The 22825-nt window shown below is 36.5% G+C and overlaps 3 protein-coding genes across 5 annotated transcripts; all 3 read right to left on the bottom strand.

Moving 5' to 3' along the window:
* Window positions 1–677: 677 nt before the first annotated feature.
* Window positions 678–9128, bottom strand: LOC117432182 (DEP domain-containing protein 7-like). Of its 3 annotated transcripts, none has more exons than XM_034053717.2 (9): window positions 8905–9128; window positions 5322–5745; window positions 4684–4817; window positions 4197–4386; window positions 3522–3739; window positions 3272–3414; window positions 1782–1907; window positions 1189–1267; window positions 678–1025 (listed from the first exon to the last, which is right to left on the bottom strand). In XM_034053717.2, the coding sequence occupies exons 1-9, from the start codon at window positions 8987–8989 to the stop codon at window positions 811–813; spliced, it is 1614 nt and encodes a 537-aa protein (XP_033909608.1). In that variant the 5' UTR covers window positions 8990–9128; the 3' UTR covers window positions 678–810. The 3 variants fall into 3 exon arrangements, with proteins under 3 accessions (XP_033909608.1, XP_033909607.1, XP_033909609.1); XM_034053716.2 differs by having other exon boundaries at window positions 5322–5748; window positions 8905–9126; XM_034053718.3 differs by lacking the exon at window positions 8905–9128 and adding an exon at window positions 8445–8542 and having other exon boundaries at window positions 5322–5748.
* A 2339-nt stretch (window positions 9129–11467) lies between these two features.
* Window positions 11468–16667, bottom strand: LOC131701896 (uncharacterized). Its single transcript, XM_059002560.1, has 4 exons — window positions 16182–16667; window positions 14551–15799; window positions 14103–14175; window positions 11468–12699 (listed from the first exon to the last, which is right to left on the bottom strand). The coding sequence occupies exons 1-3, from the start codon at window positions 16570–16572 to the stop codon at window positions 14133–14135; spliced, it is 1683 nt and encodes a 560-aa protein (XP_058858543.1). The 5' UTR covers window positions 16573–16667; the 3' UTR covers window positions 11468–12699; window positions 14103–14132.
* Window positions 16668–17863: 1196 nt separating this feature from the next.
* Window positions 17864–21653, bottom strand: LOC117432211 (chromatin remodeling regulator CECR2-like). Its single transcript, XM_059001785.1, has 10 exons — window positions 21299–21653; window positions 20200–21071; window positions 19785–19966; window positions 19546–19614; window positions 19316–19439; window positions 19028–19142; window positions 18828–18868; window positions 18591–18682; window positions 18326–18452; window positions 17864–18192 (listed from the first exon to the last, which is right to left on the bottom strand). Exons 5-10 carry the CDS (start codon window positions 19413–19415, stop codon window positions 17864–17866), a joined length of 804 nt encoding a protein of 267 aa, XP_058857768.1. The 5' UTR covers window positions 19416–19439; window positions 19546–19614; window positions 19785–19966; window positions 20200–21071; window positions 21299–21653.
* Window positions 21654–22825: the final 1172 nt, after the last annotated feature.

Here is a 22825-nt window from a genome sequence, read left to right on the forward strand (position 1 = left end):
TACATTTTCCAAAATGCAAATTAAAACGCTTTAGATTTAAAATAACAAGTGTTGAGAAATTAAATGTGAATTTGTATGTAAAAGGTCAAATCCAACTGTCAAAGTTGGTTAAGGGGTAAAATGTCTTGTCACTCTAGAAAGCCATGAATTACAACAAAAGATTGTCCACTAGTAGATCTGCTTGTATGGATACTCGGACATATGTGTGGCAGTCATTCATTTAAAAAAAAAAAAAAAAAAGTTTAATCCCCCTCCCCAATATGGAATTTAGACACTGAGCTAAGGGACTCTGTTCAGACAGCTGTACAATAATGGCACTACAAAGCATGTATTCATATGAGCAGGAAACACAGCCCTCCTGACCTTTAAAATGAATCTCAAAACTGGCAGACCCTACCACACACATTCCTTGTCTGAAAGATGGTGTATGGTTTTTATTACACTAAATTCATTCATGGTGTCCCATTTCTTCATGATCAGTTACCAAGGCTACTGTGCAAGTTGGATGGGACAGTATGCTGATTACCCATTTATGAAATGGAAACCGAGAAGGTGACCCAGATTTGAACCATTTCGTATCATTTGTGTCGATATATAAAACAGTTTGAGACTGAATTGTCTATGGACTGCTATTACAGCTGCGTTCCAAATATAGAAAAATAAAAAATAAAAGCCTGGACATTTAATTTTTTATTCAAAATTTGATAAGGGTATAAAAACACATTCATATGTACATATATGCTATAAAAAGATGTATACATTTATAATATGATCTTCTGCAATAATATTTATAGGGTTTAACAACTGCACTCATGTATAAACAGTGTGGGCACAGTCTCCAAAATACTGGATAAACACATCTGGGTGACTCTTATAAAATTGACCAAGTAATCGCTTCTTCTCTTTAGTTGAAAGCTTTGGGTTCTCATGGATTGTTCGAAGCAAAGTCCAAAGCTCATCCTTTGTAGTTTTCTGTACAGTGCTTGAACATTCCTGGCTGGAGAGTCTCTGGCAGAAAGTATAGCCTGAAACAGATACAAGATATTAAGTGTAATCTATCCAATATAGAAAAAAAAAAAAAAAAAAAAAAAAGGAAACTCTCCATTATTAGTCCATCAATTACTTATCAAAGTATATACAATGACAGTTCATTTAAATTTAATAAATAGGATATTAATCCCACAATACCAGTATCTAAATCCGGATCTCTCCCACGTAGAATATACGCCAGCTTGTCACTAACCAACTTATGCAAGACTCCTGGAATCTGCATAGGGAAGAACACAAAATAATTAAATCTTAGACCAGCTATGCTTCATAAAACTATGGAAATCCCATCAATTGAAGCAAGGCTAATGTATGCATTGTACTAGCTCCTTCCTTGAATAACTTAAAACAATTTCACACCAAGGACAGATTATACATTAGTACCTAATGTTACATTCTTGCTTAAATGACATTCATGTAAACCAGAGCCAAATTTATACAAGAACCTGGCTTTAACACAACAAAAGTTAAGGTAACTCTGGTACAGTAAACCTTAGTCCATGCATTACAGGAATCCTTTATCTACACCAATTCTTATCTTCAAAAAACACAAGTACAGTGCATTATATATTTATTTCAATTCAGCAAGTCCCTCTTTAAAAGGATTCCGAGCATGCCCAACATTTTGCAAAAAAAAAACATTAAAGGTTGCACAACACATGGAATCAATATATAATAATTGGGGAGTAGTCCTGAAAGGGGAAATTGCGTATTTAACAGAATGAAAAGTTCACCTTGAACACATCCTTTTGGTTGTCCAGTAAGAACAGCACTAGAAGATCCACCTTCCCCTTGGCTAGGCTCTTGTGGCAGACGATGGCTTTTGTAAATGCCCTTTTAACAGCCATCCTGTTCTCAATCTGAAAATAAACCATAAAAAAAAAAGTTACTTTGACAGCTACTAGAATAAATAAGGCGACAAAAAGCAGCTCTTCCATTTGTATTTAATCTAAAACCATATATGGTTCTGTTAATAGACACTGCCTAGATTCCACTCACCCATAAAACTGATGCATGTGAAGAGCATGACCAGAAGGGGGGTTGACTTTACTTTGGGTTTGCTCTATTGCCACAAAAGTCTACAAAAAGATGACCTTTTAAGAACCTGCTTGAATAAACGTGAATACAATAAAGATGCATATTACCACAATAAGGATACATGTAGGATTTCATCAGACAGCTGGCCATTGTCACAATCTGGGGTTTTAAACTCCGTTATAATCTGTACTACCCCCACAAGTCTGAGACACCAGATTTGTCTACAGCTCAGACATGCAGCGTTTATACATGGCATTTAAAAATAAGTGTACCAATAACTTCATGCTGTAGTTGAAGGAGGGGGGGGGTGGGTAAATACTGTGTCTGGAACTTACTCCACGGATTGCTTTGGCCAAGGGAAACACCGACCAATACCAAGTGCACAGTGTAAATAAAATAAAAAAACAGACCGAACAGTTCATCCAATGCCTGAAATAGTTATTAAAGCTAATAAATGATAGAATATACAGATAGAGTTAGACTTGAACATTTTGGCTCCCTCCATTAAATTACCAAAGTCGAGTGGGGTGGGGAGGGGGTTAAAATCAATTAGGTCCCTTGGTCAAAAATATTTATTAACCCATAAAACTGGTATGCACAAGTCGATTTGTGCCACTGTATACACCGCCTGGAAACAAACACGTCCCTGTTGATACGTGTTCATGCAGAACATGTCCCCCACACAATTCAATCCTGCACAAACCAGCTAGCTTTGCTGCTTAGCCTGAAGACACAGTTCTGGTTTGCTTAGTACTTTAGACTTTAATATCCTGCAGGTCAATGGCAACCAATAAAAATACTTATCAGGAGTTCCTACCACCTCCTCTGTAGAAAATACAATCTCGTCACATTAAGTTATATTTTTATACTACTGATGTACACCCACAAATGGCATATTTCAAGCCAAAACATTAAGAATGTTAAATACAATCAGATAGTAGGATCACAAACTGATTTAACAGTTATTTTGTAACTGCTTAACATGGTATGATAGGCTGGGCTTGGATGAAAGGGGGGGTGGGGGGGTGGGTTGACCAAAGCAAAGTCAACCCCCCCCCCCCCCCACCCTTCATCCAAACCCAGCCACTCATACCATGTTAAGCAGTTACAAAACTGTTAAATCAGTGGATGATTTACTTAAGGAGTGTGTTTTACTACAGGTCGCTACTAAAGTTTGAGCACTTGCATCTTTTTGAAGCCTGAATTCAGTGGGCACTGCCGCCACAGCCATGAAGCACAGCAACCTCCTTAACTCTTCTCTGCTTCGGGAATCCAGCAGCTTCAAGGAAAGCTGTACGGCTTCAAGAGCTTGCTCCAATTTACCATTCACTAAACAGGAGGAAATACAAAAGAGAACCTCAAGACCAGCCCAAACAGGACCACACATCTATAAACAAAGCGGTTGGGTGGGGGAGGATACAGGATCTTGCACTTACCAAGAAACTCAGTTATGCCAGTATGTATGTCAAAGAAATGGTTCCTAAGAAGAGGTTCTCGGTTTTGGTTGTAGTATTTTACAACTGTGTCATACAGAAGTCTTTTGCATTTCTCTGTCTCTTCAGGGCACGTTGGCAGGTTTCTGCTCACATCAACCACAGTCTGGTCCGGCAGGAACTCGAGACAATCCACTGCCGCAGACAGCCAGTCATCAGCCCTGGGGTACAAAAGGTGACATGTCAACATTTTAGTTATACACAGAATAGATCAATGCATTTTTTGGGGGGGAAACCACGACTTTGGAACCAATCCACTTCATTAACTTTACTAGTTCTCCAATCTTTAGGAACATTAAATCAGGATGTGTGAATATTTAAAACAGCACTATAGAGAAATGACTCTAGCCAGCAACTTTGCTTGCAGGTCATTGGTTTTGAGACAGTTGCATATTCCAGACATAAGTACAGAATACAAGCAAATAAAATAACCTATGTCTATTAGGGGAAGGCTGCAAATCAATTTAACATCCAGCAAGTAGAGTGAAAACTGCAGTCTGAACACATACAGCAATCAAACACAGATTACCACTTCTAAAAAAAAGTCAAAAATGCTTAATGCATACAGGACAGCAGGCAAAAACCAGGCATCCAAACCCTCAAAAAATTGCTGCTTACTGGGAATCGCTGAACGCCTTGAGGATCTCCCTGTCTAGGTAGTTGCTGGTGAAGAGCAGGTCAGGATCACTGTCAACACTCTTCGGATGAGAGGCACTCCCTCTTCCATCCAGCAGCACATCAAGCAGTGGAAGCTCCACAAGCTGCAGCAGGCGCAGGACTGTTTGTTCGTGCCACACTTCATTAATAACTGTACAAGAGAGTTACAGCCAGCAGATAAGATGCAGTGGCACGCAGAAAGGTCAGAGCCAACGTTTTCAGAGCATTGCCATGTCAATGTCAATGCACGGTCTGTTGAATGGCTTTACAGACTTACAGCTTAACAGGATACTAGAAAGATAAGCCAACAGGAACTTGGAAATCTAAATAATTTAACCACTGTCCTACACTTAATCCTGTTAAAACCAACGTCTATTATAAAACCAACGTCTATTAGAATTCAATTTACAGTTACAAATCCATCAGAAGACTTCCACTTAGGGCATACCTTTCTGAGGCAGGCTCGAGCCTATTTTCATTGTAGGCGTGCTTACAGGATTCAGACTCAAGTTGTCAAGTAGATCTTCTAAAGATTTGTCCGTTTTGACAGGGGTGGAGGCAGAATTTACTGTTTCTTCTTCTCTGTTAAATCAATTAAAGTATGATCAATTTATGACATTGTAACAATTCAGCATTGATGGCAAATTCCGTTATTAAATTCACTCAATTATATAAAAGCAAATTTTACTAGATTAATACTAAAAGATGTGACTCACATTTCCAGAGATTTAACAGGCACAGCAGAAACTTTCAAAGAGACAAGATAAGACGCACTAGGCTTGTTGCATGCTTCATTAGTCGGTAGTAAATCAAGCGTCAAGGATATTTAGGATGTCAACTAGTTTAGTAAATAGTGGAAATAAATTACCCTCAGGTTACCTGAAGAATGGCAATCAAAACACCTGTATGCTTATCGCAGACCAAGATAGAAGGTTAAGGAATATGCCTACGAGACCCAGATTATCCAGGGAAGGGCTGTTTTGCCAACAGACTGGTGGCTCTCTACTATAGCATGATCACACTTTAGAAAGTCAGTGCCTCTAGATGGCGAGAGGAAGTTCTTAAATCAAAATGAAGCATACAAACCTTCTACAAGACCGGCTGAATACACTTCTCTGATAACCTGGAGAGCTGCTTCCACATTCTTGACCACTCTCAGTCTGGCTCGGCGAATTCAGAAATCGATACAAGCTGCAACTGTTGTCCTCAAATGCAGACCGTTTTTTGTCTTTACCAAAGACCTTGGTGTCAACAGCCTCAAACACCTTGTAATCCATGAGGGCTTGACACACACGCACCACTTTTACACGAGGGATCTCCACATCCCCAAAGAACTTGTTCTGTACGAGGTGAGCCAGAATGACATCCACGGCGTCTGAGCCAACGAAGCAGTCGTGGTGATACTTCAAGTTGTGGCGTCTTTTTTTGACCACCACCCGAGTCTGAAGGTTATTGATAATACTGCTCCATATAAACGTTGCTCTGAACGGTTTCTGTTCCATGCCGGCATCTACTGTAAAAGAAAGGGGAAGAAAGTTAAAACAGGTGGCCATGCTTGAGTTTCTGCCACTGGAAAAGCAACATCTTAAATGAAAATATGGTAAAAACATCTTTCAAAAACGTAATTAAGGCCTTAGTTAAAGCCATACACCAACAGTATATAAAATCAGTGCAATTCAAGTGTCTTTTTGCACATCAAGGATTTCTAATTTTAAAAAGCCCAATATTATAGTTCAATGATTAAATCTTCTTTTCTACTTTGCTTCTGGTTATTCAACAGGGTGGGCTGTACTCCACATCAGAGACACTCTCTGCACATGCTGACTTAATTACCCAGACCCACCCTCCATTTGGGAAGGTTTTATATTAAATACATCAATGGGTGGCTCACATTCAAGTTTAAGAAGGCTAGGCCTATTCATGGAACACTTTTTTTGTTTGTTTGGTTACCCACAAAAGAGATCAGTTGGAGCAATGGAAATCCCTTTGTAAAGATAACATAATTCCGAATTTCACTTCAACCCTGCCCCTTTATAGGACTACACAAACTGAAACTAGTGTATGTGAACAATGCTTACATAAAAAAAAAACGACACTTAGCCAGTGGTCACATCTTGATACAGCACCACTGACAAACACAAAGCACAGCATTCTACCATACTTCCTTAACCAAATTCAGCCGAGAGATCGTTTTGGTCTAGATTTGCATAGTTAACGATAACTGTAAAAGACCTAGACTAGAGGTTTCAACCTGACACAGTTCACATTAGTAAATATTTTGAGTTGCTGAAGTTTAACTGAGATTGGAGCAGTCGTGCAACCTTCTACAGTGCACCAATTCTAATCAAGGGCAATGCACGAAGGACAAACTGATATGAGCCAGTTCAACGCACCAGTGTTTACATATCATTGTGACGCTATTGACTCAAATACTGGCAATGAAAACGGGCACACAGAAGCGGACTCTTATCAATGTCTTTGCTTGAGAAAGGTGGTTTTCATATCAGGAATGGAAACAGCTTTCTAAAAGAGTAAAGGGGAGGGGTGGGGGAACCTGGTTTGGAGTTATAATTAAGAGGACAATCTCATAACAGCAACTCTATTACTATAGCCTTTGTCAGAATGAACAGGGTTTGCTCTATTGCCACAAAAGACCACTTTTTAAGAACCTGCTTGAATAAACGTTAATACAATAAAGATGCATATTACCACAATTAGGATACATGTAGGATTTCATCAGACAGCTGGCCATTGTCACAATCTGGGGTTTTAAACTCCGTTATAATCTGTACTACCCCCACAAGTCTGAGACACCAGATTTGTCTACAGCTCAGACATGCAGCGTTTATACATGGCATTTAAAAAGAGGTGTACCAATAACTTCATGCTGTAGTTGAAGGAAGGGGATGGGTAAATACTGTCTGGAACTTACTCCCCGGATTGCTTTGGCCAAGGGAAACACCGACCAATACCAAGTGCACAGTGTAAATAAAAAAAATAAAAAAAATAAAAAAAGACGGAACAGTTCATCTAATGCCCGAAATCCTTGCGACTAAAAGGCACAATGTCCACTTCCTGATTCACTTTCCACAAAACTAGATAGTTATTAAAGCTAATAAAATGATAGAATATACAGATCTTGAGTTAGATTTGAACATTTTGGCTCCCTCCATTAAATTACCGAAGCAGAGGGGGGTGGGGAGAGGGTTAAAACCGATTAGGTCCCTTGGTCAACAAGACTGATTAACCCATAAAACTGGGATGCACAAGTCGATTTGTGCCACTGTATACACCGCCTGGAAACAAACACGTCCCTGTTGATACGTGTTCATGCAGAACATGTCCCCCCACACATTTCAATCCTGCACAAACCAGCTAGCTTTGCTGCTTAGCCTGAAGACACAGTTCTGGTTTGCTTAGTACTTTAGACTTTAATATCCTGCAGGTCAATGGCAACCAGTAAAAATACTTATCAGGAGTTACTACCACCTCCTCTGTAGAAAATACAATCTCGTCACATTAAGTTAGATTTTTATACTACTGATGTACACCCACAAATGGCGTATTTCAAGCCAAAAAACGTTAAGAATGTCAAATACAATCAGATAGTAGGAGCACAAATTACTGTCAAGTACAATAATTTAAACCATACGGGCTTTAATGGCACCGAGATTAAATCAAATTTGTCATACTAGAGATCGGTTCTAGAACAATATACAATTTGGGAAGCCATTCAGTTCTATTCCAACAGATTAGCAAAGATTAGTTTTTTAAAAAAAACGTACCAGTTTCCCTTTGGACAACAAGGTTTAAAGAAATACTAATACGAGGTAACTTGTCGATTTTGTTAAGATCTGTCCAACAAGCTTTCGACTCAGCTAACTACTTTCCACTTCTTTAAAAAAATCATTTGGATTACTGTACTTTATTAACTTTAACAGACTAAACTTCATACCACAAATGTAAACAAAAGAAGATACTGTGCCTTAGAGAAGTTGAATATCATGCGAGAGTTTATCTGTAAAACCGTATTGAAATACTGTACCCTGGCGATGTTTGTCCAAAAAAAAAATAAAGAAAACAAAAAACTTTGTTCTTCACATATACAACTTAATGTCCAATACCTTAAAGCAATTTGTCGACTATTTGTTACATTTTGCGAGACAATTATATCCTTTAAATGTCATACACAACGTAATTCCTACTTACAGTAGTACACTGCGCCTTAGTCCGTTGTCATGTTTTGCAAACAGCAAACAGGTGAGTATGCCGATAGTACTGACATGTACTCTGTACACTTAAAAGGCCTATGGGAAAAAGACTTAATGGCTCCTTGCCAATTGTGCCGAGTTTTCTCTGCCTGTGATTCATGGTCCACGCCTTATTTACATTTTTAACTACAAAACGGAATGCAGTTCCAAACGGCTGCAAAGGTTGAACACGTATTTGCTTAAACTTGAATCATAACGTCATCTAAATTAAATAATAATTTATCCTGTCAGAGTACATGCAATACAACATACTTAAACTACTACTAGTATTACTGCACGTTGAAAATCAAAATCAAGTTTCCATTAATATACAAGGATGGAAAAATATGTTAAAACGCAAATGTGAATTTGCTCCAATGTGATAACAATCCACATATGCAATAAAACAAAATAATTACCTAATGTCCTGGGTGGGTTATGCATTGGGCTGTACATAGTTCCAATGAGATTCAAAGACGCCGCTTTCTCCCGCACTGTAGCCATACTCTGTATTCGTTCACTGCTGCTGTCTGATCTTGGCCCTCGAGTTACTTGCTGGATTCTACTAAAGCAGTGACGTTATTGTGCACTACTGAAGAGAACTTCAAAATCTCCTCCCTTTATTTGCTCCCAATGTGTCCATTTAAAAAAAAAAAAAAAAACATTTGGTAGCAAGCAATTTAGGCTCATTTTAAATAATTGATTGGTTAATTGTCAAATAATCTCTATTATCCATGAGTCCATTTGTTGTACAATCCCTGCACCAAGACCTATCGCCACTACCAGATCTAATTAAATCAGTTTGAAAAAACTTAACAACCAACAACTCCACGTATCAATAACTCTACAAAGACTCCGTTTTGTTAAATACAAAGAATTTAGTTAAAGCCAAATAGTGTTACAAGTGCACTTGCAGACTAATGGATAAAACATTTTCAATATAAATTGAATATTTTCGTTTTTGAAAAGAAAATGTATGAAGCTGTTAATATTAAAATATTTACTTTGGTGGTATGAAGTCCTTTGTTGAATCTTTCCAGTTTGATAATATGAAGAAAACAATGGAGAAAAAAACACTTGAAAATCATATGCCTATTTAATTGTAAATTATCTGTACAGGTATGCAGACTACCTGTCAAATAAAAATATATTTTAAAATTCCATGTATTGTAATTGCTTTTTCACAGCTCTGACTAAACGTAGACTTGAACAGGTAAATGATATGTTTACAGTTCATTCTTCAGTGTTTTGTGCAGAATTGGTGTTAAAGATGGGGCCTTTTCAGAGGTGTGTGAGAACGTTGCTGCTTTTATTGCTGAGTCATGCTTCTGAAGTGTTCTGATTAAAGGTGAAATACGAGTTGTGGATAAAGGTCATGAGCATTGTCAATCATTAACACTGGTGGAATCTGACAAGACGATGGTCAATTTACATTTGAATTACCTGGGAAGAAAATCAGAGAACATCCCAGCAGTATCACTGCATTGCCATACTGCAGGTGAAGAGTATAATTCATCATTTGGCCTTTCCTGACTGTCATGAATATTTAAATTTAAAAAATAATAATAAAAAAAAGAAGACAAAAGAAAAAAAACAGGCTAGGACCAGGGTAACTGATCAGAGAATGTTAAACAGAAAGATTATTTCTGTTATTATTTGAAAACAATAATACCATATTCTCTTTCTTTTAGGCTAAAGTGCAGTGTAATTATACATTTGACAACCTAACCCTCTGTAAGCACTATTCACAGGTAGGAGCAGCTAGTTGCCTGAGAAAACACAATTCATTCATAACTTAACTGCATTGCTGAAAGGTTAGACCACACGTGTTGCTATATATTTCTGTGAAAAACAATCCACTTCTAAAATTAGGTGTCATGTATGCCAAAAGATATTGTTAAATGCTTTTTTTTTAGCCTGTTTGATAATCAGCTGATTCGGATGTTCAACTTGATATTCTACAAAAAGTGTGTGTTCAGTGAACTAATTCGATTGTAAATTGAAGTAGCATCAGATGTATGGTGGTCAAGAAAAAATATATACAATAATCTTTACCAAACAGGTTAGACGGGATGAACATCTGAAAGCTTCCCAACAGATCCTTAACTGAAAAATCACTTTTGTATGTACATTCCTAACTAAGTACACTCCTCTGAAAAACCACAATGAAGATACTTTTTTAATAGAAACTATTGACACACCCTAAGTTGTGGGCTATTCTCAAGAAACCCAAACAAAATTACAATTGACGCACAGCTGTAATCTGCAGATATGCCAGCACACTCATTCTGCTCAATTCCAAGGATAGTCGTGTGTCCGTCTGTCCGCCCCCCCCCCCCCCCCCTGTGCAAATGCTTCCATAGAATGCTGATCATGAATGTGGCTTACAATGGTGACTCACAGTCATGTGATACAGATTGTTCTACAACTATCTGTTTTTGTAAACAATCTGTCTTTGACATTGAACACTGCAAACCTGTATGGAAACAAACTGCTGAGTGTTTACAGTATAATATAAATCCCAGAGACGTAATAATTTACTTGCATTGGCCATGGGTCATAAACATTTCACCTATTTGATGTACAACTGGCTTGTATTTTATTTATTTTTAGCATTCGACAGCACCATGGGTTATCACAGCATAATCACTGATATATGGTTCATGCAATCCAAGATTAATCCCCAGTGCTGTAATTTGTTTAAAAAATAAATACAGTACATAAAAAATAATAATAACCCAGTTGTGGTTTATACTGGCTGGGTGTAAGTTGATCAAATGAAATCTAAAGTCTGTTTTTAGATACAAAAAATAAAAGTTGATATATTTAAATAATTCTTCTGAACTGTTGTTAAAAAAGCCAAGAGCGGTTTCATGAATATCAAACCATTTTTTATTCATAAAAAAAACAAAAAACAAACAAACATTATTTAAATAAATCTTTGTGAATACACATCTTTGTCAATTGAAAATATACTGTACAGTACTGTATTTGAAACTCCTGAATATATATAGAAAAACAATAGTGTTTTTTTCATAATTTAATGAGAGAAATTCAGGAAATACCTGTAACAGGAATACCTGTGCTGATTAGACAAGAGAAATGTGTACAAGAGGATGTATCACAGTCAATATTTAATCTTCTTTACATTCTGAACATAAAATACGTATGCTCTTAGTTTCAGTAATGGAGGCAAATGTTCTCTCTTTCCTTTTCATATAAGGTCAGGGTTAACATAAGTAGCTAATTTAACACATGACTTGCAGCTTTCCTGACTCAATTATGTTCTTATTATAAAACAGGTATCCCATTGAAACACTTTGTAGTCGTTTTTGTGATTTTTCTTTTATTATTTTGAACAAACAATGCAACACAAATAAATAAAATAAAGGCTTTTGAGGCCACACAATAACCATACAGCACTTGACAAAGTAATAAATAATCAATTGCTTTTTTTATAATTAACTACTGAGGTGTAGCAAATCAGAAGAAACGCTTTTGTTTCTAAGCCACAGCCTCTCAACACCTCAACCATATAGTCAATTGAAATCAATCAATACAGCGATGTTGGAATAGGGACAATTTTTCAGTGTAAACCCAAATAAAACATAGTGTTAAGAATCATGTTTCAGAAAATACAATATTGCATAACGAACACCTTTAGTGTTTATTAGAACATATTACACTGCACCCACTGGTGAGGTATTTTGTAGAAAGACGAATGAACATAATACAGCTTTGCTGAAAATAATTTTCATACAACTATTCACAATCAATCCACAATGGGTTACTCTGTCTTTGCCCACTTACATAGCTTTGTGAACTACATACATATTCATGTATTTTTTTTTTTTTTACTGAAAACTGGACATTTATATTTAACAAATATCTAACATTTTTATTCCAGTAATCCCAGAATTCTTAACTCCATCTTGAATGGAAATTATCATATACTACAAACAGTGAATTCCTTTATTCCTAAATCAGACAACAGACGTGTTTTTGTGTGGAGGAATTAGTGCTTTTGCAACGCTGTGTTGAACAGCATATTTTTTATTCAACAATTCGTTTCATGCATTTCTTAGAAAACAATATACAGTTAAAAACTCAAAATAAAATACATAAATAAAATTAAATCGCATTTTCAAACATTTAAAAAGTGTTTTTTTTCCCTACAAATGGATGTCTTCTACACAAAGTTGCCTTTTCATAACCTGTATCAAAACAAAACAAAGAAGCACAAGTTTTAACAACATTACATAATTTGTTTTTAAAATTAGAAAACCGTATTATATTCTGCTCGAATATGTCATTTTAATATTATATGCAAGTATATTTTCCATAAACTATGTACCTGCATGTCCACATAACAGTTTCTTACAATGGAGGTGTTTATAGGGGAATACAGTAAACTGCCATCAGTGACATCACTAGTGTTAAGAAAAAAAAATGTTGAAAAATGTGTTTTATAATTTTTTTTATATGTTGCTGTACTTTGTCTGTTTTTTTCCCCCTTCTGTTCGAATTGTGTACATGCTCAATGTAAAGGCAAGCTTGAGGAAGTTACTGATAAGGACATTCCTTATTTGGGTAGGATATATGGAGGACGTCTGTTGTAATCTTGTGTAGTGATGCATCTTATTAGCAGGGTTTGTGTGTCAAATGCATTCATTGTTATTAGAAGGTCTAGGTCAGGGGTGCCCAATCCTGGTCCTGGAGGGCCGATGTCCCTCCTGGCTTTTGTTGCAACTGTGCCCTAAATTACTTAATTGGACCAATCAAGCCCTTATTAGAAGCTTAATTAGTCCAATTAATCAATTTAGTGTACAGTTTGAACAAAAACCCGGAGGGCATTGGCCCCCCAGGACCAGGATTGGGCACCCCTGGTCTAGGTGGACACCACTGCTGTAATGGAGAAATTACTAAATACACTGTATGTTTATTAGAAGGGCCAAGAGGGTGTTAAAGAATGATGTAACCACAGGTTAGGTATAAAAAGGCTTGTATAGGGTTTATTTGTGGGACCAGAGTAATGAGGACTGCACACTGTCATCACGGAAATTGGTAATTCTGCATAGTGCCTTTTTCATATTGCATGCTGATTTAGATGTTTAATAAAGTATTATTATTAACCTGATTAATTGTTGTATAAGACACATATAAGACACATCAGTGAGCCAGTAACACTAGGGTCTCGGTCTCGGTCTCGGTCTCTCTCTCTCTCTCTCTCTCTCTCTCTCTCTCTCTCTACAGCTCCCCCTGCAGGCAGTAAGATACTTACCAGCAACGGCTACACTAAAATGTGCCTGTTTATTATTTGTTTATCTATTTTATCTATTTTACTGCTCCAAATCTAGTCCACAGTAAGAGGTATTCCTAATCTGTTAAATCGTATTGAATGAATACATTTAAAGATTATCAGCAGGTTGATTAGCACATTTTAACATGACTGTGATTTGCATTAAAACAGTTTGCATGACAATGGTGAAAAAAAATACATCCAAAATACACTATTTAGAAAATGTCTAAATATATTGTATGGTATGATTTGGATCTATTCAGTGTAAACTATATTTCATGCCTGGGTATTTCAGTGACTGAACTGCGATGACTGTACCTGCTTAAATGATGTTGACGATTCCAGAGGCTATATAGCTGAATGCCGTTCTTGAATTGGGTCTTTCGGAAACCTAAGATAAAAATAATCATTACCTCTACAACTTCAAAGTTGCATCTTTCTTAACAATCAAACTGCATGGTACATATCTGAGCTGTGTAACAATTACACATACAAGTACTAATTAGGTGCAGGTGTAAAATAGTAATACATCTTGCAATTGGATTCAAAATAAAAACTACAGGTCATTAAACAGCTTCGCCGATGTAATATTGCCCATTATCATGAATTCAATAGTATTGTTAAAAACAACAACCTTACTACAGCAAGAAAGGTTTTGTCTAACAAAATGAAACCTAAAATTTAGAATCTAAATTATTAACAAAATATGTTCATAATATAATATGTGGGTTATTAAGATGGTTTAATTTACATATCCTGTACTAACTTTGATTCTTCAAAAGGCATATTACTATCGTTGTTTGTTCCTTGTAAGAATGGAGTTGCAGGATACTGTTCTCGTTGATTTATCACCTCAACAGCATTAGAGGGATGGTGAATAGCTTGTTGAGGGTCTGACCTTATAACAGAATGCAAAAGCAATTGATCTGGACTGCAAGCCTGAACAAAGGGAACACAGTGAATGGTGTTTGAATAATCAACGAGAGTCTTCGGATATAGTGAAGGAGGTGCGTTCATTTTGTTTGTCAACTGAAAGGGAGACAGATCTGGGTTGGCCATGTGAATCACTTTTTGTCTTTTGGCTGGAACCTGAAGCATGTGGTCTGAAGCATGACTATGACAATGAACACAATTTTCAGAGATCCTTTCGGAAGTTTTCCTATTTACAGCTGCCGGGTCATTGTTTTTTATGGTTAAGGAGGCCTCAATGCCATTTTGGTTTTTCTCTTTCTCTGAGCCCTGACATACTGGTATTGTGCAGGCATTAGGACACCCTGGGACTTGCTGGCTCACCTCTTGACACTGTTGGTGTTTCTCTGATGAGGCTTCTTTTTTTGGAAAAGCAGCAGTAGGCTGTTGAACATAAAACAACTCTTTAACCTGCGTGTAAATGGGATTGAAGGGGTTTGAGTCACAGTAAGTTTGAAGAGGAATGTGAGAGTTTGGATGATGTATAAGAGGCTGTGTATGATGGACAAAACAAGTCTCCTCCGGTGTGTTACTGGATACAGTGTGGACCTGCTGTCCTGTGAAAACTGGGTCTTTCGTAGCCAGCACAGTATTTCCTGTTTGGAAATTGCCAGTGGATGGGGCGTTTCTAGATGTGTCGGTTTCCTTGTTTACAGTGCAGATAAAATCATAATTTTCAGTGTCTTTAACTGGAAGATTATGATGACTGGCTCTGTTCTCGGATACACAATCTTTTTCACTGATTTCTGAACAGACTTCTGTCTGCTCCTTTAAAACGTTTAAAATAAAATCTTTTGAATCTTTTTCTTTGTGGTCTTGTGGAGATGTTACATTGTTAGTTTGTAGTTCCTTGGCATTTGGAGGTTCACAGATTTCTTCTTTGTTTAGGTTGGAATCAGTTAACTCCTCAAGTCTTGTTATATCTACTGGGGGTGTAGTTCGACATGGCTGTTGAAGGAGGTCGATATCTTTCGTATGTGGCTCATTCCTCTTTTGATTCTCTGCCACAGCTAGACTTGATTTGTTAACTTCCAGTTTACTATTCTCTGTAAATTTAAAACAAAAAAATAAATAAGTTGTCTAATAAAAACAATCTTTAAAGCACTCAGTACATTAGAAATTTTACATTTTCTAGAAAATAAAAAAATAAAATGAGGTTTCATCAAGAATACAAAATAATACTGTATTCTCAATTATTTACACCATTCACATTATACATGCAGCAGGAACTAAAAGTATACAGTCCTGTAGTAGTTTATACAAATGTTATACAATAGATGCTGCATTTTCATGTACTCTTCCAGAGAAGCCAAGAAGAGTGACCATAGTAACTTCACCTATAAAAGGCTGGTTAGCTTTAGGTTTATGTATAAAGATAGTTTGATAAGTTGCCCCACATAAATACAAAAAATAGAGGAAACAGATTACCTTGTGAAGTTAGCTCATGAGTTGTCTGGCATGAAACAAGGTGTGATGGACAAGGTGACACTATCCGTTGTTGCACAGGTACCTTGTGAGGGTTTGGAATAACCTCAAAGACAACAGTTTGTTGTTGTTCTGATTTCCCTTCAGCTAAACCTGCTCGTGTTGAGCCCTGGACTGAAACGGCGTGTGGAAAAGCTGGAATGAAATGTGCCACTGGCCATGCTTGCTGAATAAGTCCAGGACAGGGACCGTACTGCTGTGGAAATGCAGGGGTTACACTTTGCCCCCTGGGGTGAAACTGTATAGTCTGTATAGCTGATGGACTGTTTGATTTCAAAGAAGTTGCTTTTATATTGACTAATGGCACAAACAAAGGACTTGGTAATGCTGCCATCAGCTGTGGTGCATATACTTGTCTGGGGTACGTGGCTGTTGAGGCAGGTGGTACAGTTCTATGGATATATTGGTATGATGTTAACACAGCTGCTGGGCTCTATAAAGAAAAAGGATAAAATTAATCAGCACCTCCAACATTAATTTAGGAGATATCACCTTGTGTAAATATTGCTCACTCGTAACACTCCTGTAATATTATAAGTGCTTATCATCTACCTTAGCACACTTAATTTAAAAAATAAAATAAAAAATCCCAACTATAACAAAATAACCCAAAGAGCTATATAGCCATATCTACAAATGTTTTCAGACCTAATCTTCAAAATAGGTAGATATCATACTTTAAATAGCAAACAGTTCAATCATCAAATAACAGGTATATTAGTCATAAGTTGTTTACATACTATGAAACTGGAAGGATGTTTCCTTGACGTGGCAAATTACAACATGTGTGCTCATCAATGATTCTTCTCATAGATTATTATTATTATTATTATTATTAATTAGTCATTTAGCAGACACTTTTCTCGAAAAGTGACTTACAGAGACTAGGGGCTGAACTATGCATCATCAACAACTGCTGCCAGATCTATTAATAGGCAGTGAGTAGGTGCAAGCAAGTTTTCTATTTATAAAGGTCACAAGCTTTCATAGAAACAAACATCTACATTAAGCAAACAATCATCAATCGTATTCTGGTATTGTCTGGTATTGTCCCTTCTTCGTTGGCTCCAATACACTCTGTAAATGAACTACTGACTGCTAAATACAGCACAAGAGAAACGTGCTTATAAGAATACTCTTTATAACATCTGAATGTATTACCTCACTGTGTGTGTTCTTAATCATACTTCATAATCATAATCACAACTGACTGTTTCTTCTCTCAAGGATATTTAGTACTTACTGTATGTCTAATATATTTTAAAAATAATTTCTGTAATGATGCCAGTTTAAGATTACGTCTTGGGAACATCTAGGGTGTGTACAGTTAATTTCTTCCCACCTGGGACAGGGAGTCTGTTAAAGATTTGGAAAATATCTGGCAAAGTCACTGTTTCAAAATAATTAATTTGTGACATCCAATCAGTAATGTCCTGGCTGCCCATGGTTGCCCTATATGCTATTGACAGTATATTATAGCAGGTGTCTCTAATGTTTTTTACACTCTTTGTATACATTCATGGACTTAAAAAATTGTACTACTTCTGGAACATTTTCCAGTTAACATAAATGACTGTACATTTGATATCAATTATATATTTGTACAACAAGACAAAAGGCACTATTTACCACAGTTTAAGTTCAAAAGAATCAGAACCCATCCTTGCCTGCTGTTGTGTGCGGCACCCTGTAACCCCTGAAGAATACCACACAGTGCCTGGCGCCTGTTTAGTAAGAAGCTGGGAGCCACCGGAACTGCAGTCAAAATTATTGAGTGGTGTCATGAAATGTTCAGCAGCCATTTTCCCATAGTGAGACGAGAGTCTTTTTCTCTTTTCCTTTTTCCCCTCCAGAGTGAACTCCTCTTCGTCACTTTCAGATTTCTCCTCAGGGAAGTATTTTCTCATGGCTTTGTGAAAGCACTGTTCTAATGTTCTCGCCATCAAGCTATACTCTTTTGAGAAAAAAAGATACAAAGCGTAATTCTTAAGTTTCGGTATTTCTGTGTGCTACAGTATTTAAATATAGGTGGCTTAATTCCAAATACGGTGTTTAAAGTATTACAAAAAATAAGGTAAGATACAAACCATTTCCTTTTCCGTTGTACTCAACACAGTTTTTAATAATAAGACTAAAATCTGCCACAAAGTCCTCTGTTGTTTTGTATCTGTTCTTGATTAATTTATCCTCAATGGTAGTAAGATCCATTGGTGTCTATTAAATTAAAACAATAAAACAATAAAATGTTTTTTTTTATAGACACATGTAAAAAAGTTACGCATGACAGATCTTACAATATTTAATAGCGCAATATATTTACAATTTACAATTGCTTTAACAAAAGCCAATTACCTGAATTTGGTTATAATAGTCTGGAGCATCGTGTTCGTCCACTGGATCACAAAATGGCCAAGAGTCTTTGTGGATTTTCACTGCTTCTAAAACTGTAAATTAGAGAAACTGCTATCTTTAAACAGAACAATGGCATTGTAAATCCTAAGCGCTAAACAATACTAACACTGAGGAGGCTGCTGAAGAGATATACTACTACGACTACTACTTAAAAAAACCCCCACATAGATAGCTTACCTTTAAACATAGATGTGTATTCTTCATCATCTAAATACTGTCTGAAATAACAAGGTAACCATTGTTATAAACTATTGTTATGTATAGGCGTTTTGACTGTCATATTTTTTATCGTTTGCTCCTGATTTGTGTACGCTGGGATTTAAAGAGTTCTCCTTGAATTACATAGTTACTCTATCAAACACATAAGAAGAGTTTACCTGCTGATTTTGTGCTCATTTTTTTCTTCTTGTTTATCTGGGGGAGTTATTTTTACAATCCCCCTTGACATCAGCAGGGCTCTTTCTTCCCTTGACTGCTGCCTCTTTGCTCTCGCTAGAAGAAATAAAGACATCATGACAACGGCTCTTCCACTATTGGGGTTATTCGTTAGGGTACACTTTACCTGAGCAAAGGATAAGTATGTATGTCTCTTTTTTATTTTTTCTGGCACTAATTATAAAAACTACACCAAAAAATGAAGTCAACAACTCAATTACACTATTTACCTTCCCTTGCTTGATTCCTTTCCTGAATCTCAGTCTCTTTTTCTGCAGTAATCAAGTGATGTTCTTCAGAAACATTATCATTTCTTATTACCTCTGGCATTCCTGATATCAGGTTCTGCTTTTCCTGAACACAATATAAGCAGAACTTGAAAAGAGATGCAATAAAAACTGCAATGGATAACCCTTTTAAACCAACACCAGAACAATGAGTTTAAATGCAGTACACCTACGCCTAGTTCTTGCTTCTTCAGAATACGTTCAGATGACCTCCTTGGCAAGGACTGTAACTGCTTCTTTTTCTAACAGGGAGGGAGCAATTGCTAAGTTAGTACTGTACATGAAAACTGATGTCTAAATATAAATTCCCATGTTCATTTAGTACAACAGGATTCTCCAACCACTGAAACTAGTTCCACATATATTATTCCAGTAAAAGGAAGGTTATATATATATTTTTTTTTCCTCTTACCTTCTGCACAATAAGATTTCCAATCTTAGGAATTAAGTTCTCAACAAGAATTGTGTACAGCTTGCGTTCTTTAAGAAACTTGCTCTCCTTAAATCGATCGGTCAGACTTCGCCATTCCTCCAGTGTTTCACATACAAGTGACCAGGCACCTCTCTGCTCAAAGTAAGTGTTCCATTTGGATACTAGAAGTTAAACAACAGTATTAATACCTCTCATGTGTTTGGTTTCTCAATTAATTTAACTCAAGTTAATAACAGATGCCATAATCCCAGTCACATAACAATTTAGTAAACTAATACTTCAGACTCTTGAAACTCACCTAACTGTCTCTGCATTCATTTATCTAGCAGGCAACAACGTTTGGGCCAGACATGAATGCTTACATTTCTAAAAGCTGTATATATTTCCTCCTTACCGCTTTTTTCAAAATTGGGGTGCTTTTCTTCAAGTTCTTTAAAATCTTCATTTTTAACAGCTTGTTTTCTAAGATTAAAAAACACTATAAAATTAGGATAAAACAGCAATAATGCAAAACTTTAGAAACAATAATTTGAGATTATCTTTTACATTTTATTTTTCTAGTTAATACATGAGTTTTGGGTCTTGAAAGTGTGTGCGTGTGTGTGTGTGTGTGTGTGTGTGTGAACTATTATCCTTTCCATTACTGAATATACATAACTATATTAACTATGTTTCCTTATTAACAATACCTCAGCTTTGATTTGCTGTAGGACTCTTTTTCATGTTTCTTCTTTTTCTCTTTTGTATAGCTTGCTTTTCCCTTTTTGCTACTAGACTTTCCATACAAAGAAATAGACTTCCTCAACTCTTTATCTGCTTTCTTGAGCTTCTTTTGTTTCCTAAAAACAGATGATCAAACTTTTTATATTAGGTGTAAGTAAGAGCAGTGCCATGCAGTGCACAGCTGCCTTGATCAATCTAGCCTGGGTTATATATGTGGCAGTAGACAACTAGAACTAAAAACAACAACAACAACAACAACAACAACACAGGTGTCAAATGATTGCTAACATCATGGAAAGATATGGAGACAGTACAAACTTGTAATTTGAAGCTACCGGTACTTGATCTTTAAGAGCAGATGCAGCCAAAAAAAGTGAATTACATAATTCTCTTCTTCAGTTTTTGTGTTTCTCTTTGTTCTGCTTTTGCAGGCGGCGGGGGAGGCTCCTCTTTGTATAGTCTAGTACCAAAGAAATACCAGTAATTGGCACCACTCCTGTCCTTACCGAGGGGAGCTAAACGTAAACTATCTGCTTCAAAGTTCTGAAAAAAAGACATTATCAGACTAGCGTATACATTTTAATGAACCACTACAAAGAATACACAAAAGCTCCTTTTAAACGTATCAAAACGTATTTAACAACAACCAATCAAGCTGTGCACATTATATTTACAGTTGTTTCAGGTGTGAAGAAATAGTCATCTATGTAAGCAGTCATCTAGAGCTTTTACAAGGTAACATTACAAAAAGCGTATATAAATTACTTTACCTTCAAAAGATCAAAAGTATCATAAGCATCCATCCTGTAGTCACAGAGTCGAAGTAGGATATCTACAACAGACCGCGTGGAGAGTGATCTAAAAGCTGCATCCTTTAAAGGGTTAATCAAGCCCTCTTCCAATTCCAAGCGATGCCGCAGTATGTCTTTCAGGTATTTGTGATAGTTTTCCTTTCTGAAGTAGTACAGTAAGACATAGACATTATATATGAGAGAGAGAGAAAGAGAGAGATGACGACTGCGATTCTTTTTACATTAGCACGCTTCTCTCATGGCAACACAGACCCTACCATATCTATCTATCTATCTCTATATATACACACACAATTTAAAAAACGTGACTACACAATTAACCAAGACCTTTGCGATTTCATCTTGCAACACTACATACGTAATATCCTTGCGCTGATAACATCCTTGAAGTAGTTGTAACACTAGGTCCTCTATCAACTCCCAGTTCTCTACCAACAACGCTTCTTCAAGTTCCTGTGCAAAACAATACATAAAATGAAAGTGGCTCTGATGTAAGACACGCCAATGTATTGGGCGTTACGGTTACTGAGAAGATTACCAAAAAATAGGTAACCTCAAACCACCATTTCTTCCCGTTACTCCTTTCATATTTCACTTTCTTAACAGTAAATATACCTAAATAAAAGACAAGTGAATCAAGCCGCTTGTGTACAGTGCTTCTATTTGTCTTTATTTTTTAAGTTTAATATTTTATAGCGGTTATTTAGGATTTGCAGAGAGTCAATCAAGATAACGTGTTATTCATGAACTGTATTTACAAGTGGAAAGGCCTTTGTCACAACTGCATTCCGAGTGGTCATGGTTTTAAAATGTTTTTCTTTAAACGGCTTTATTGGTAACCAAGTTGGATATACTCAATACTGCACGCAACATGTGTTTTGCATGTGTGAGCTGTTATATAGTTCTGACAAATGCTTCTACAGTAGATGTAGTCCAGTAGATGTGTGGACTACATCTACAGTAAATGTGTGGTCCAGTGGTTAAAGAAAAGGTCTTGTAACCAGGAGGTCCCCGGTTCAAATCCCACCTCAGCCACTGACTCATTGTGTGACCCTGAGCAAGTCACTTAACCTCCTTGTGCTCCGTCTTTCGGGTGAGACGTAATTGTAAGTGACTCTGCAGCCGATGCATAGTTCACACAGCCTAGTCTCTGTAAGTCGCCTTGGATAAAGGCGTCTGCTAAATAAACAAATAATAATAATAAATAATAATAAATTAATTGTTGCACGGGTTGGGTGTAGTCTATACAGTACACACTATCTTAATATATAAATATAAACAGGCACTTTATAATTAAAAAACTGGCTGTAACCTTTAAAATTAATATAACTGTGTAAATCAACAAATAGTCAAAATATATACATCATATAGATATGCCTACTGCAAACAAATAAATGAATACATACTACACATTCATAATTTTCCTACCTCAACTTCAAAGGCTGGAAGTGTAAAAACATCTCCTAAAAGTGTAAAGAAATAGGC

This window comes from Acipenser ruthenus, chromosome 27 (genome assembly GCF_902713425.1).
Source record: "Acipenser ruthenus chromosome 27, fAciRut3.2 maternal haplotype, whole genome shotgun sequence".
Lineage (NCBI taxonomy): Eukaryota > Metazoa > Chordata > Actinopteri > Acipenseriformes > Acipenseridae > Acipenser > Acipenser ruthenus.

Excerpts from the sequence above, each read along its gene's own strand:
- LOC117432211 (XM_059001785.1), bottom strand. The coding sequence starts at position 19,415 with ATGCCAGAGGTAATAAGAAATGATAATGTTTCTGAAGAACATCACTTG. Across the intron at positions 18,683-18,827 it reads ATACACATCTATGTTTAAAG|TTTTAGAAGCAGTGAAAATC; the intron begins GTAAGCTATCTA and ends TCTAATTTACAG. Across the intron at positions 18,453-18,590 it reads ACTATTATAACCAAATTCAG|ACACCAATGGATCTTACTAC; the intron begins GTAATTGGCTTT and ends TTAATTTAATAG.
- LOC131701896 (XM_059002560.1), bottom strand. The coding sequence starts at position 16,572 with ATGGCAGCATTACCAAGTCCTTTGTTTGTGCCATTAGTCAATATAAAA. Across the intron at positions 15,800-16,181 it reads TCATGAGCTAACTTCACAAG|AGAATAGTAAACTGGAAGTT; the intron begins GTAATCTGTTTC and ends TTAAATTTACAG. Across the intron at positions 14,176-14,550 it reads ATGCCTTTTGAAGAATCAAA|GTTTCCGAAAGACCCAATTC; the intron begins GTTAGTACAGGA and ends TTTTTATCTTAG.
- LOC117432182 (XM_034053716.2), bottom strand. The coding sequence starts at position 8,989 with ATGGCTACAGTGCGGGAGAAAGCGGCGTCTTTGAATCTCATTGGAACT. Across the intron at positions 3,415-3,521 it reads TGGCATAACTGAGTTTCTTG|TGAATGGTAAATTGGAGCAA; the intron begins GTAAGTGCAAGA and ends CCTCCTGTTTAG. Across the intron at positions 1,268-1,781 it reads ACCAAAAGGATGTGTTCAAG|ATTCCAGGAGTCTTGCATAA; the intron begins GTGAACTTTTCA and ends TTCCCTATGCAG.